Consider the following 14,170-nt stretch of genomic DNA (forward strand, 5'->3'; position numbering starts at 1 on the left):
GATATGTATTCTTTATGTCCTGCCAGTGCGTTTTGCGGGCGATGTTATTATGCTGCTGTTGTGTCTGGGAGTTGTAATTAAAATTTTCCACAGCATATGTACAACGATGCACTTTGCCGGCTTTATTGTGTGGGCTTGGGTGGAAACAGACACCCATTTTAACGCCAACATTGACGGTGCAACACCTAGCAATTACGGAACAAAAACTCAAATGTAGATCCGACAGCCTCTCCACTCAAAAAATAGAGCCTTGTCAATCGCAGCGGAAAGTAGAAAACGAATAAATTATAACATTAATTTTGTCATTTCAATACACCCGGGTCAGCAGACTTTTTCAAAATATTAACGAAATGGCATTCTGTGGTCATGTAGACGAGTATGGTGAGCTGATTATCCGAGAGGAGATCTACAGCTCTAGGACTCTTCTCCGGCGCTCCACGTCCTCCTCTACCGAGTCCCCCATGTCCCAATCATCGCCAGAGGCAACGACCCCAAGTGTCACTAGCCGCACTTATTCTATGAAGTGCGACACCGATGATCTCTCTCTGGAAAGCTGGTCGACCATGTACAAGGAAACCAAACAGTCGGTGCCTTCTCTGATCTTCAGTTCCCACTCAAGCTCCATGAATTATATGCATAATGTAGATAAGGTAGTAGAATTTTCGCATACTTCTCCACAGAATTCAAATCAGTGTCGCTAGTTTAGGTTCGTCGTAACCCCAAGGAGGCCTACGACAACTGGTACTCCGCCAAGCAGCGGCTGCGCGAAAAAGAGATCGTGATGCTAAAGCAGGAACAGCAATATGGTCAGCAGCAGGCGGAGATGCGGAAGCGACTCGCACAGGAGTCCTACGAAATGTGGCTAAGGAACAAGGCTCAGGTGGCGGCGATTCAGCGGTATGAGGAGGCAGTCGATGTGGAAAGTATCTCTGAACCCACCAGCGAATCAGCCTCTTCGGCGAATCGGGCTACCAAGCTCGTCAGGGGCAAACGGAATGTATCTCAGGACGAAGTGCGTCAAGTGGTGGAAAACTGGAGAAGGAAGAAGCTGCTGGAGCTGCAAGCGCAACGGGAGAAGAAGCGCCGGGAAATGCTATCCAAGGAGCAGGAGGAGGAGCGGCGTAAAGTCCTGGCCGAGGCGGCTTGGAAAAAGTGGATTAGCAAGGTGAGCCAGAAGCCCAAGCCAGTGCCCCTCAACCAGGGAATAGACTCCCTACGAGGTACAATCTCGAAACTTTATGTGAATCCCCAGCGCTGGCAGGACCCTCTGAAGGAGGTTACCGCCGAAACCGCTCCACCAAAGAAGTAAGCAACCGAATTAGTTACTCTGTTATCGATTGTAGTTTCTGTATTCAAGTTACGTAAGTGATTTAAATTAATATGAAATTTGTTTAGAAAAATAAAAGGGCTGCCAATATTTTCTACCTTTCTGGTAGTTCTCGGAAACTAATTCAATATTTATCTTTGGACAATTCCAAAACTCTATATACAGTTTAAGCAATTATGTAACTCATACGATAAGTGAACCAGAGGATATGTTTGATGGCAAATAGTTACGGATTCGTTGGAAAAACACACAAGCAAGTGGAACAAAAATCGAAATGTATCCTTGAGCTTCACTACCAAGTTGCACACTCAATAAAATTTCAATTGTTGTTGGACAAGATTCATTTTTGGCCTTGCTGCAAGCCCACGACGAGGGGGATTATAGTTCAGTGGGGGAAATGGGTTAGGGCTTTGTCCATTTTCATTAGATTTTCAGAACTACATGCTGTATACGATCCTGTTGTCTGTGAAGTTACAAAATTATATTGGTCTAAAATAAAATAAGGTACGTATGCTCCCAGTAGCTGTTACCCGAATGGAAACAGAATCGCAGGGATATTGAGATTGGATGGATGGAAAAGGGGGGAAAAGGAAAGGGGAGGGATGAGGCGAGGAAACCGAAATACAAACAAACAAAGCCAAAGGCCTAAAGTTCATTTGCACAATTTCCCTGCTTTCGGCCAGCTCGCAGCTCCCCTTGCAGCAAAGTCAAAGGCTAGTACGAGCTGGGCAAACAAAAAGACCAAAAAGACGTTGGAAATCCTTTTGATGAGGTCAACGTCGGTTTGGTTTCCCTGTTCACACACATGCAACAACCTCCGTATATATGAGAAAATGCACAGAAAATAAAGAATGTGTGCTTTTTAAACCTTAAAAACATTCTTGGTCCAAACATCCTGCCATATGAGAGCCTATCTGTCATGCCTTTGGCGTAATGGATAATAACAAGTACCTACTCTTTTCTGACAGTGCACATTTGACCAGTCGAACGCTTATTCGGAGATACTGCTGCTCGAGGATGAGGAAAAAGGGTGGGGCCGCAAAGGGGACATGTGCCGCATATATAGAGCATTGGCAGGATTAAATTTGGAAGGTATTGAAGCATGTTATTCGTCATCAATGTAGTCTGCACTAACTAGTTTGTGTTGCGTTTGCTGCTTTTGTTGTCGTTGCTATTGTTGTTGTTGCAACTGGTGTTATTGTTGCTATTGCACCACAACTTGACCGAGAAGTCAAGGGGAGCCAGGGCAAAGAGTCAAGTCGTTGCCAGGTTGTTTGCATTGTTTACGCACTTTAGCTTTGATATTATTGTAGTGCGTAGTTCGGCCTGATAACCATGGCCACATGGCCAAGGTAATGGTCAGCTTGAGCAGGCCAGACCCCAGCTCTGGCATCCAGCTCTGGCAACCCATTGATTGAATCACAGCAAGGACACGTTGTGTCAACTATAAATATTTTACTATTTTTTGGACTACTTAAGGAAATGATTATATTATGCTAAAATCTTATTAATAATTCGAATAAGCTTCTGAAATTAATACTCAAGAGATATAATAAAATATTAATTACTATAGAAAGGAGTTGAAAGTTTTCTCATGATCATGGTTGGGTGAGTTCACACTCCACATAAGCCAGATCTGTTTTTGTTGGGAAAGTCGTGAACATTTTTCATCATCTTCAGAAGCAAGTCCTGCTTTGCTCTCCACAGTTATTGATCGTTCGACATCAGTTTGATAAATGTGGAGCCCATTGTCTAGAGCCTTCATATCAGCGGCCTCCCTCAGCCACTTTTCTTTTATTTTTCACCTGCCTTTGTCTAATGGCAGCTCGGACTGGATCTCCTTTTTCGATTGCATTATTTATGTGCTCGGCAAGCGGTCTGTTGTGGTTTCCATGGAGGCGTAAGAATTTCATTGTTTTCCCACCTAAACACACGGCAATTTATCTCTTACTTTTTTTGTTTCTTGCACTGCACTGACAAAGAGTCCAAAATCGCCATCTTTCATTAACTAGGACGCTCTCTTAAAGGACCAAACAACAATTCATATTTAAAGGATAAGGTCTTATGCAAAAAATCTTGAACTAAAGTTCAAACTCACTAAGCGCTAATAAAAAAGCAAACTTTAAAATACGAATAGTTCCAATCGCATGTCAGGAATTTTAAATCAACAATTAATTAAGAACAAGTTGAAATTCATTACAGGCGCTAATCAGGCCCGCATTTACATGAAACCAATAGCCCAGGCACTGAGAAAAAAAACCTAATAGAATGGAGGGGCAACAAATGGGAAATTATGTCAGCAATTAGGCAAACTATGACACTTGAACAAGACGCACTGGCCAGAGTGGAAAGAGACGGCGAAAAAGAGAGACTGTGGACATCATTAAAAAGTCATTTACATGCAGGCTAGGCTGCCTCGCAGGACATTTAGTCGGGAGGTGGGTGGATGGGTGGATGGATGGACTGGATGGCAGATGGCATGAAGGACGAAGAAGTGAACGGATTCGCCTAACGTTCAGACAAACCCGGTGGAACGTTGACTCTGCGACTCGCTAACTGACTGGGGCAGTTTGTTAATTTTAGATTTGAAACACGTTTCCAACTCAATTTTATCGCATGTTACGCCTTGCTGCCTTTTCGCTTTTCGCTTTATGCCACATGCCGACAGGCTGTTGGACGGGCCAGGACATTTCCCAGGCCCCCAAATGTCCTCGTGCCACCCCCAAACCACCTCGTGCCACGGATTTTCGAAGGGGGCTCCAAGTGTCGTCGTCACCAACGGTGTTTGACGTTCGTCGTCATTTCCATGCAAAGACTGGTCCAATTAGAGGGCAACGTATAATTTATGCGACTCAAGAACCTTGTTACAAATTGGCCATTGTTACTACCATTGCCATTGATAGGTTTCCCCCTCTCCGTCTTGAACTAGCCAACCTACTACCTACTACTTCAGGCCCTCACATGAAAACTTTCAGCACACAATGAAAAGTTTAACAAAGCATCATTCACAAAGTTTTAATATCATTTTTCGCATAATATTTTTTCATGCGAAAAAAAGTACTTTTTTTAGACTAGGGTTTTTTGAGCTAGGCCCAGCCTGACTGACTGACCGTACGCATGGGAATCGTGACAGGTGCTTCATAGAAACTCACAAAGCTAATTAAGAAATATGCCAAAGTTGCCTCCACGAAACTTTTGGTAGAAATCTACAGTCGGTGCCGTCTCATCCCTTGGGATTTAAATTTAGTTAAAACAAGGAGTCATAATGTTTATTGCACAAAACAATGCATTTATTACACTTTTATTTAAAAAATATTTAGGCTCTAAGATTGTCAGTCAAATATTGTTTGAAGAAAAGTTTATAGTTTCCGTCACAAAGTGTGTGTTTGAACAAAAACATCAACAATCCTTTCCAAGAATATGTTTTACGCATAATATGCACCAGGATATAAAATCCTTTTCCCCCTCCAGGATATCTAGACCTCCAGGAGCATCTTTATTTAATCAAGCATAGTTTGGAAGTTGAGAAGGAAAACTTTTGGCTCAGCAATTGTTTTGCAAAAATGCCTTTTGACATTTTTGTTTACCTCTGTTACTTGCCGGGTCATGAGATGCGAATATTTGTCGCAATCAAATAAAAACTTTTCAGGATTATAAAAAAAGGAGGCAAGTAAAGGAGAGTATGAAAGACTTCCCAGGGGAAATTGCAAGCAAAAAGGCAGAAAGGAGGCATATCCTAGCTACTTTTGGTTGAAACATCTAATAACTGTTAAATCACCTGCAAAATGTTCATTTCACAGCGCTATAAACACGCATCGGGGCTCGTCCTTGCCCCAATCCCGGCCTCCGCCGACCCCTTGTCGTCTTAAACACTTACAAGGACTTAACAGCCTTTTGTTATTTTGCCTGCCTAGCCCTGTCTGTCACTTTAATCTGCCTGCCACACGCAGTAAAGTCGGCAAGGAAGCAAACTCATGCGAAGGACACTCTCTCTTATATATGAAGAAAAGTTTGCATGCCTGGCTTGGAAAGTTCTTAACACGCGCCTCCGACTTAAATAAGCCATATTCTAGTCGTCTTCCCAGTTCACATCATTGCCACACTGACTGACTGACTTTATGCTTTGGCCTGAACATGAGGTCGGATATTTTTACGGCGTTGATTGCTAATTAATTGCACGGATTTTCACAACATTTAAGCTTAATTTAAAGCCATTTAATTTTGATCCGGAAATTATTAAGGCACAACCTTAGGGGCAAGGCCTTTTCCTTATAATTGGAATACGATATCAGAAACCACTTAGTAAACAGGACTTGGGAGAATACTTTCTGATAACTAATTAAAGGAATATTAATCTTCCAAAGATAAGCTTGTGAAGAAAAAATTGTTTTTCTTGAGTTTAAAGAAAATCCCTTAAAAAATCAAAGCTACCATTTAGTCTCCAACCTTAAACATCTCTCAACAAATAAAAGACATTCCGACATCAATTTAGTTGAAGTTGCTCAAAAAGAAAAACATATTTAAACAAAATAACTTTAGTCTTACTTACCTAGAACATTTAACCTTACGTTTATTTCCAGTAAAAGCCTTTAAGTTTTAAAAGAACATTCCTCGGGGAAATAATTTCGATTTCTATCAATAAAAATGTGTGTAATACATGGACATCTAATGGAATTTTGTGTTTCGAGGGCTTTCAGCAGTTCAGTGGCTTTTTCACATGTGTCTGTTTTCGATAAAAGCAAATTGTGTAGCAAACGTCATTGAAGCCGTGCAACTTGTTTGTAAATTATAAAATAATGCCGGCTGCATTGCCGAACGTCGCCATCCGCCCTCCTGGCTGATACCTGCTGACTGCTTCCTTTTGTTTTTGCATTTTGGTAAAAGTCATAAGGGGAGTGGAGCCACGGTATGGCAATTTTTATGCCCCCTTGACTAAGTGGCACATTTTGACTTAGCTTTTAGACACAGCGACTGGAGCATATACGATATAGCTCTTCCAGGAGCGAATCCCCCATAACCACATCGGAAGATGAGGCTGCAGCTAATTGGCAATTATATAAATATTTATAGTTTGTAATTTTGTAGGATTGATATTTTTATGTGTTTTGCATATTGTTAAATAATCAAAATCGATTGGTATATCATTCATTCAGATCGGTTGCCTACAGAAAATTTTTAATTCTTCGGCTATATATAGAGTTTCCTCACGCACGCCTAGGCATGCAGGTCGTCACCTCGTGGACTTCACCTCCACAGTGATATTGATCATATCATATCATAATTTATTAGATTTATAACTACTTTTTGGTTGCATTGGGATACCCTGGTTTGCACTAATTTGTTTTTTAAAGAGTATTTTCATATATCTATAGATGGCTATAAAATGCATATTTTTTTGCAGTGGACTATTTTGATGTTTTGAATTATGTCTGGATTTTAGGAATCCGCTACTGGGTACTGTGGCTGGCCTGGCGAGACGCTCGGCTCTGTGGCATTGCAGCTTGCATGTCTGCCCCGCCAACACACTCGACTGTCGGCACTGTCAAATAACTGACATTACCCCACCGCACCACCTGTGCCCCACCACGGGCTGGCTGGATAGTTGGCCGCCCCCCAGTCCCGCTGCCCCATTGCCTACGGCGTTGCATCACCGCAGACGACGCCGAGTTGTCGTCATCATTGCAACGTCGCACACATTTCGTGACTGCGAACAATAAAAATTTCGATTAGAATGTAAAAGCAACAACCGGCCGCCGCGGCAACTTCAACTGCAACGGCCACGGTAACGGCAACGGCAATCAAATGGTGCGGAGGAGGCAGGACGATTGGGCGACGGGCAGGCAAAGAGCGGTCTCAGACCTATAATAGCAAGAAATAGCTAAATTGTATATTAATAGAAAATGAAATCTAAAATGTTATTTGGCCCGGATGGGTGGCAGCAAGGCAGACATCGGCCCATAAAGTTTTCAGGTGAATTAAGACAATAGACTTACCAAACAATATGGTAACATAGTTTTACTCTCAAAATTCAGAAAATATAATTTACCTTTTGGTTTTGCGTCAGTGATTATTGTTTGCTATTCCCATACACACTCCTAGACCCAAACACTTTCACCATAGACTGAAAAGTTGAGTGGTTTTCAAGACAACAGAGTGTTTCACAAATCGTCTCTGTCAGACGACGTATTGAAGTTACAATTGGGTAGACAGGAAGGTATGTAGGTTCATTTAAACTCCAAAATCCAAAAATTTTTGTTTTTATCGATTTCTTTATTATATTTTAACAATTACCGGAAATAAGAGGTTCAGCAGAATGGCATTTCTGGGTCGCATGAACAGCCAGGGTTCCCTGATCGATTGCGAGGTCTTTCGCGGTCCACGGTCAAAGAAACAATCGCCCCAGAGCCCCGCCAGCTCGAACGAGGAAGACGACGAACCGTGCGATATGCTACCCCACGCCAAGGGCTCCAGGACCTACATCAAGACTTACGACAAGGGGAGCCTCCTGCCGGCCATGGGCAGTCCCAGCACGGTGCGCTACGTGGGCAGCTCCGTGTCGTCCAGCGACCTCGTCTCGTTGGACGAAACGGAGACCTCCACCCTGCGCGGCGGCTCGCTCCCATCCACGGGCACCCTGGACGACACCAAGATCGATGAGGGTGTGGTTGCCGAGCTGGAGCTGGACTCCGATCCGGACACCCTCCGCGTCCAACTGGACGACAGCAGCAACAGCAGCGTCAGCAGTGACAGCAGTGGCAGCAGGAGTGGCAGCAGCAGATTCAGCTCCTTCCGGGAGGAGGACAAGGACTCAACCACCTCGATGTGCAGCTGGGAGGAAGCCATGTCCCGCAACGAGAGCATGCGACCCTCGCAAGACAGTAATGCCAGTGTCACCGTGTCCTCCCTTCGCCTCAACTCTGGTCGCGGATCGCCACCCCTGACCTTCACCCGCCGCCTCGATCCTATGCGCCTAGAACGCCCGGCAGCGGAGGCTTACGAGAACTGGCTGTCGGCGAAGCGCCGACAGCGCCAGACCAAGCGGCAGGCGGACCGAGCGGAAAAGGCAGCGATGCAGGAAAGGATAGCTATGCGGCAGCGTTTGTCGAAGGAGCGGTACGAGCAGTGGTGCCGGCAGAAAACCCAGCAAACTTATACCGCCAGCAGCACTCCCGCATCCAGGAACCCCCAAACAGGTGTACCGCCCAGGAATTCTTACGCAGGAGTACCGCCCAGGAAGTACCCCAATCCTCAGAAGAATCACCTCCATGAGTGGGAGATGGAGAAACTACGCCTGGCGGAGCAGCGCAGGCTAGAGCTCCAGAGCGCCCAACGGCGGGAAATGCAAGCGAAGATGCAGCGCCAACAGGATGCGGAACAGGCTTTCCAGCGGTGGATCAAGAACGTGGCCCAACGACCCAAGCCAGTGCCCAGCTGCCAAGGGATGCAGTCACTCCGCGGCACCATATCCAGTATATACATCAATCCCAAGCAGTGGGTCAAGTGAGGGGGGCTGGGAGTGACGAATCGACTGTTTAGGATCTGGAAAGTGCAAATGAAATCATGAAGATAGGCCATATATATACCCATTTGAATAAATTAAATAAATGCCACATTCGGTAGAATTTCTTTATTAAATGATTGGGTTTTTTAGTGATTCATAAAGTGCTTTACATGATACTCCCTTTCTATAAAAGTTACTTGAAAGGTATCCATCCATAAGAGGGGCATGTTACTCATTAGCATGAAAAGAGCAAAACCCATCGCAGGTCAAACGCTTTCAAAGTTCACACCAACGTGCTCGCATTCCATTAACGAGCTCTACTTGGCCTAACCCACAAAGCAGCTCCATTTGAAGTCTTTATATATCTCGTTGAGAGTAACCGGTGTGCGGATGTGGATGGGAGTTATTCCTGACACTTGAAATCAAAACATTTGCTGGCATTCATGTGGCGCCTCATCGATGTATCCTTTTCACAGCCTGACGCTCTCTGGATGTTTGCTTTGGAATCTTTAATTTTCTCCTCATGAATTCATCGAGTTGAAAGTTTTTTAAATTTATGAGAAGCTAATGAATGTATTTTTATTAAAGCTCCATTACAGTTTTAAGTCTGCTTACTGCTTTTCTTTTCGGAGGAAACAGTTCAAGTTAATAAAACAATCAACGATTCAGAAGTTTGGCCGCCCTCGGCTGATTTATGTTTAATTAAAACTGTCTTGCACCTCTCGTTTTTTAAGAGCAGCTAACCTCTGAGAACTTTTCCACCTGTCGCTCAAGTGACACAATAAAAATGAGAGACGGCCCAGGTCGAAGGTAAGGCTGAAGAGCTGGGCAGGCAGGAAATTTATACAAAGTTATTTAATATGAAAATGGCGTGCAAGAAAAAATTGTGTTATTATTTGTGCTTCGGTTGGCTCCAGGGTCACTTGGCCTAAAGCGATTTAGTTTCTTCATTCTCTTTTCTGGGCTGCGAGTCGAATGGGGAATGGGACTCGAGATGGAAATCGACAGACGACCCGACCGAGGATTCGCATTAAATACCTTACCGCAAGTAATAATACAATTATTTATATTCATCTGGAAAATTAGCAGCTTCCAGTGACCCCTGAGTCAATTTACATGTTAATCAAATTAAAGCAGCTTCCCACTTTTTATTAATCCGAAGCCATCCGTTCCCTCGATCGGGTCTCAACAGTTTATATATGAGTTTCTCATTTCGCGTATCCATTTTTTCTGTTCTCATACTGGGGCCATTTTTTAATAATTTAATCCACTGCAATTGAGCGTCATGGCATGCATTTCAAGCCTAGACAGATTTATCGAAAACACAAACAAAGACCATCCATACCCGCCGTGCTGGGCCGAGCGAGCTAAGGGAGTGGAAAAAAGGAGAATCAAATATTTTTGCGCAAACATTGATTGGCAATCGCAGTGAAAGGCGATTTCGGTGGGGTGGTGGGTTGATGGCTTGATGGGAGCCAGCAAAAGGATAAGGGTGGTGCTCGATAGCATGGTGGACGGTAGCTGCGTGTTAACATACACCCGGACATCTGTAAATGTTCACTCTGGCCACGATACATGTGGAGAAAATATATTTTAATACCGAGAGATTAAAGCTAAAAAGTTAAAAATAAAAGCATCAGTCAAATAAATAAAATAAAACACCTTAAAACCTTTTTAAAAACATATATTCTCTTCAAAAATAATATATAATTTGTTAGACTTCTACTTTTCCCTACAAATTTAGTAAAATACCATCAGAGCTCCATTAAAAAATAGAAATGCTATCTACCATTTTATTGTGAGTATTCAAAGGACTAATCTTAAAAAGGCCACCCTCCATGGCAGTTTTGCTCGTTAGAGAAGTTTAGATCAATAGATCAGATATTTTGAAAAATGTTTTCAATATTTTTTTTCTTTTTATGTACACATGTACTCTCGCCCATAAAGTCATGATGAACTCCTGACGCACGCTGTTCGAGGGCGTGACGAACAAACATTGGCTGATAAAAAAATCGAAAGATGAAAACAGAAGAGGTGAAAGGTAAAGTGGGAAACGCAGACTTGTTTTATAAATGAAAATTCATTGAAAACTGATAGCGTGTGAAAAATAAACGGCATAAAAATATGATGTGTCCTTACTGAAGCTTATCGGCTACCATGAAACTGACGCCGAATTGATAGATTAACCAGCAAGGTAGAAAAACAAGATGACTTACCAAACAAATTATTTTTAAAAGTATTATTTTAACTACAAAATCATATAAAATATGTTATGAGTTATGTTATGATATGTTTATTAAAGAATAAATTATTAAAAAGTGTATGTAGTAGGCTACTAACCTTCTAAAAAATCATCGTGGTAAAAACGTTGGCATCAGACACAGAAATATGTGTCAATATCTGTTACCAGAATGAAAAGATTTTGTTTTTGATTGGAGCTATTTTCCAGTGGCAATTAGCAATAGAAGTCAAAGACCCACTGCTTTAGGAGTCAAGTGAACCGAATTAAATTAATTAAAAGCTTACAAGATTCATAAATAGAGACTGAAGCCTATGGATGATGTGATACTTTATATGACACATATCTCTTTGAATAACTATACAAAATAATGAAACTTATCCGATCTCAAACAGCCGATCAAAACTTTGAAAAACAATGTATAATATTCGCATACATTATGCATTCCCTTCGCAGGCCATTGTACGGGAAATAATAATTTAATTAGCACAAGCCACGTGGAGGGCAACTGCAGCAGCCAGGGGTTATGAGCTCCGGCCTAAAATTTGCATACATATCAAAAATACCAATTATGGCAACATTCTGCTGTCGCCAATTCATGGATGGCATCCCCCTGCTTTTCTGCTCCATCTTCGTGCATTAGACCAATTCACTGGCCACATAACGAGGGCCAGTGTGTGTACATATACTGGCCCTTTTCAATGGTGCTCGGGCATTAATGTTCAAAAGTCAATTAGTGGTTTCCATAAATGTGATTAAATTAAGTGACAATATTGTTACAGTTTTTACACATTTTGGCTTTTGGCTTCATTTGAATTGGGCTAACTGTGCCCTGTAAATTGGCTTATGACGATGTGAGCGGCGGAGGGTCAGTGCGGTTGCATTTAATCGAAAAATTTAACTTTAATTTGGCAAGTAATATTTGAGCAATTGTGTCAACGAGGATTTACGCCACAAAATTATACACACATATAGTTTTTAGGCAATTTACACGGCTATTTGTTGGAAATATTTGTTTTATTATTATGAGTAGATCAGCACAGAGGTACGGGTATCAAATTTACCAGTACCAAGACCTTTTAGAAACTTTAGTTATTTTCTTAAATAAACTTAATTCCAGTTAATGGCTGCCGGCCTTTAAGGAAAAACACAAAACCCATTTTCAGCCTTCTACACAATCTCATGACAACATACATATGCAAACCCACACACCAGGGACGTTTTTTCACTTGTCTCTTAGCATTTTTAAAATCAAAAAGCGACACAACGTCAAAACAATTTGTCGTCATTTAAAAGTCGACATTTAAATAAGAAAATGCAAATGCGAGGACAACCGCCAAGGAAGCAGACTGGTACAATTTCAACAGGACTAACAGCAGGGTCTCTGTGTAAATGTAAGCAATAATATTTTTTATGCGCTTGGAAGACACCGCATACGTCTCGTTTGCATAAAATTAAGTCTAGGCTGGGACGGAAAAAAACCCACACCAGTACCAAACCAGACTACGGCAGCTTGTCCTGTCCCGCTGTCCCGCTGTCCCGCTTCTGGTCGAGCATTACGAGCGCAGCTGCAAATGTAAAGTGCCAGGAAAATCGCCATGCACTGATACACAAATATACCGGCACACACATGCCAACAGGCACTCATACATTGCCTTTGCAAAAACGTGTCTATTACAATTCAATTTGACAATAGGCGCACACAAAAGCCAACCCAAGCAACAAACCAACCATTCAACCGCGCTAAGCTGCCACACAGGCCCTTAAAGCCCCCACACAGGAACACGTAGGCAAGCAAACCGAAAATACCCGAATATCCCAGTACCCTATTTAAGATTAAAAATCCATGCCAATTGTGAGACGGATAAGCTTATTTAATATTCGTATTTACATATGTTTGTATGAGTACTGGAATCTAAATTTTATTTGGTTATTAGTTTAATTGAATTTGTGGAGAAAAGTATCGCATGCCATTTTGTTGATTATAAATGATTCAATTAATACACACGTTTACGAGTTTTGTATTCATGCCACTTAAAACATAATTACCCCAGGCATTTTTTACAATCACTAATAGACATTTCAAATACATGATTGGATATCATTGAAGGCTTAAATCCAATCAAATTAATCCATTTATAAGAACATTTATTTTAATAATTTAGATAAGAAATATATTATTGATGGATCTAGTCTCTTGATTTAAAGGATATGAGAAGAAACCTGTTTGAATTGCTAATTTTTGTCTTTTATTTTGATTAAATTTCTAAAAAAAAGAGTATCTCAACTTCGAACTAAGCCACCTTACATTTTTATAGACATTTATGTTTGTTTATTTGTATTTTGGCCATGTTTTTTAACTGCAACGGAAACGTCAAGTAACTTTTTTTCAGCTCTACGTATGTTAGTTGATGAAAAACTGGGTAAAAACATACAAAAAAAATGAAATGGGAAAAAACACAAAAATCTGAGCGACGCAGGTGGCTCCGGTGGCGGAGGCCACAACAATGGTGACAATATGGAGCACGTTGTAGAGCGTTTGGGAGCTCGACTTCCCCTAGTCCCTGGGGCGTTATTTGCACGTTTCCGGTATAAATACACAACAGCCGAGATTTGTTTATGCGAAATGAAGCGCACAAAAGACAATTCGAATAAATGTAGCCAGAGCGAGAATTTTCCAACCACACACCACCCACTTTGGTGGCACTTTTGAAGTGTATTTGGGTCGGCGGGGTTCAGTTCCCTGGTGCGTGACTTTGGCGGAAATAAAATTTGTCAGCTTCTGGTGAGTGCCATGAGTCGTGACTTTAAATCAAGTTACAAATGCTGTTATATGTTTGGCAAACATTTGGGACTTTTCTTTTCCCGGTCCCAACAGGTTGCAAATTGGATCATTATATAATGGTATCCATTATTCAACATGCTATACAACCAGCCATTCCCCCAATTAGATTCCATGTCTCCTCTCAGCCATCAATCATTTATAACCTGATCCAATAACTAATCGCCAAATTGCGATAACCATCTTCATAATATGTTGTGACCAACGAGGAGTTTTCAGCCACCCGGTCAGCCAGTAAATAAATCATATGTGTATAAACTT

The 14,170-nt window shown here is 41.9% G+C and overlaps 2 protein-coding genes across 2 annotated transcripts; both read left to right on the plus strand.

Moving 5' to 3' along the window:
* The first annotated feature begins 222 nt into the window (after positions 1 to 222).
* On the plus strand, positions 223 to 1,446 carry LOC6497140 (vicilin-like seed storage protein At2g18540). The gene is made up of 2 exons (XM_001962641.4): positions 223 to 650; positions 707 to 1,446. Exons 1-2 carry the CDS (start codon positions 351 to 353, stop codon positions 1,307 to 1,309), a joined length of 903 nt encoding a protein of 300 aa, XP_001962677.1. The 5' UTR covers positions 223 to 350; the 3' UTR covers positions 1,310 to 1,446.
* A 5,934-nt stretch (positions 1,447 to 7,380) lies between these two features.
* On the plus strand, positions 7,381 to 8,937 carry LOC6497141. The gene is made up of 2 exons (XM_001962640.4): positions 7,381 to 7,541; positions 7,629 to 8,937. The coding sequence occupies exon 2, from the start codon at positions 7,641 to 7,643 to the stop codon at positions 8,829 to 8,831; it is 1,191 nt and encodes a 396-aa protein (XP_001962676.1). The 5' UTR covers positions 7,381 to 7,541; positions 7,629 to 7,640; the 3' UTR covers positions 8,832 to 8,937.
* The last annotated feature ends 5,233 nt before the right edge of the window (positions 8,938 to 14,170 follow it).

The sequence above is a fragment of the Drosophila ananassae genome, chromosome 3R (assembly GCF_017639315.1).
Source record: "Drosophila ananassae strain 14024-0371.13 chromosome 3R, ASM1763931v2, whole genome shotgun sequence".
NCBI classification, from domain to species: Eukaryota; Metazoa; Arthropoda; class Insecta; order Diptera; family Drosophilidae; genus Drosophila; species Drosophila ananassae.

Coding starts and splice junctions, on each gene's coding strand:
- LOC6497140 (XM_001962641.4), top strand. CDS start 351: ATGGCATTCTGTGGTCATGTAGACGAGTATGGTGAGCTGATTATCCGA. Junction 651..706: donor ATATGCATAATGTAGATAAG/GTAGTAGAATTT, acceptor TCGCTAGTTTAG/GTTCGTCGTAACCCCAAGGA.
- LOC6497141 (XM_001962640.4), top strand. CDS start 7,641: ATGGCATTTCTGGGTCGCATGAACAGCCAGGGTTCCCTGATCGATTGC.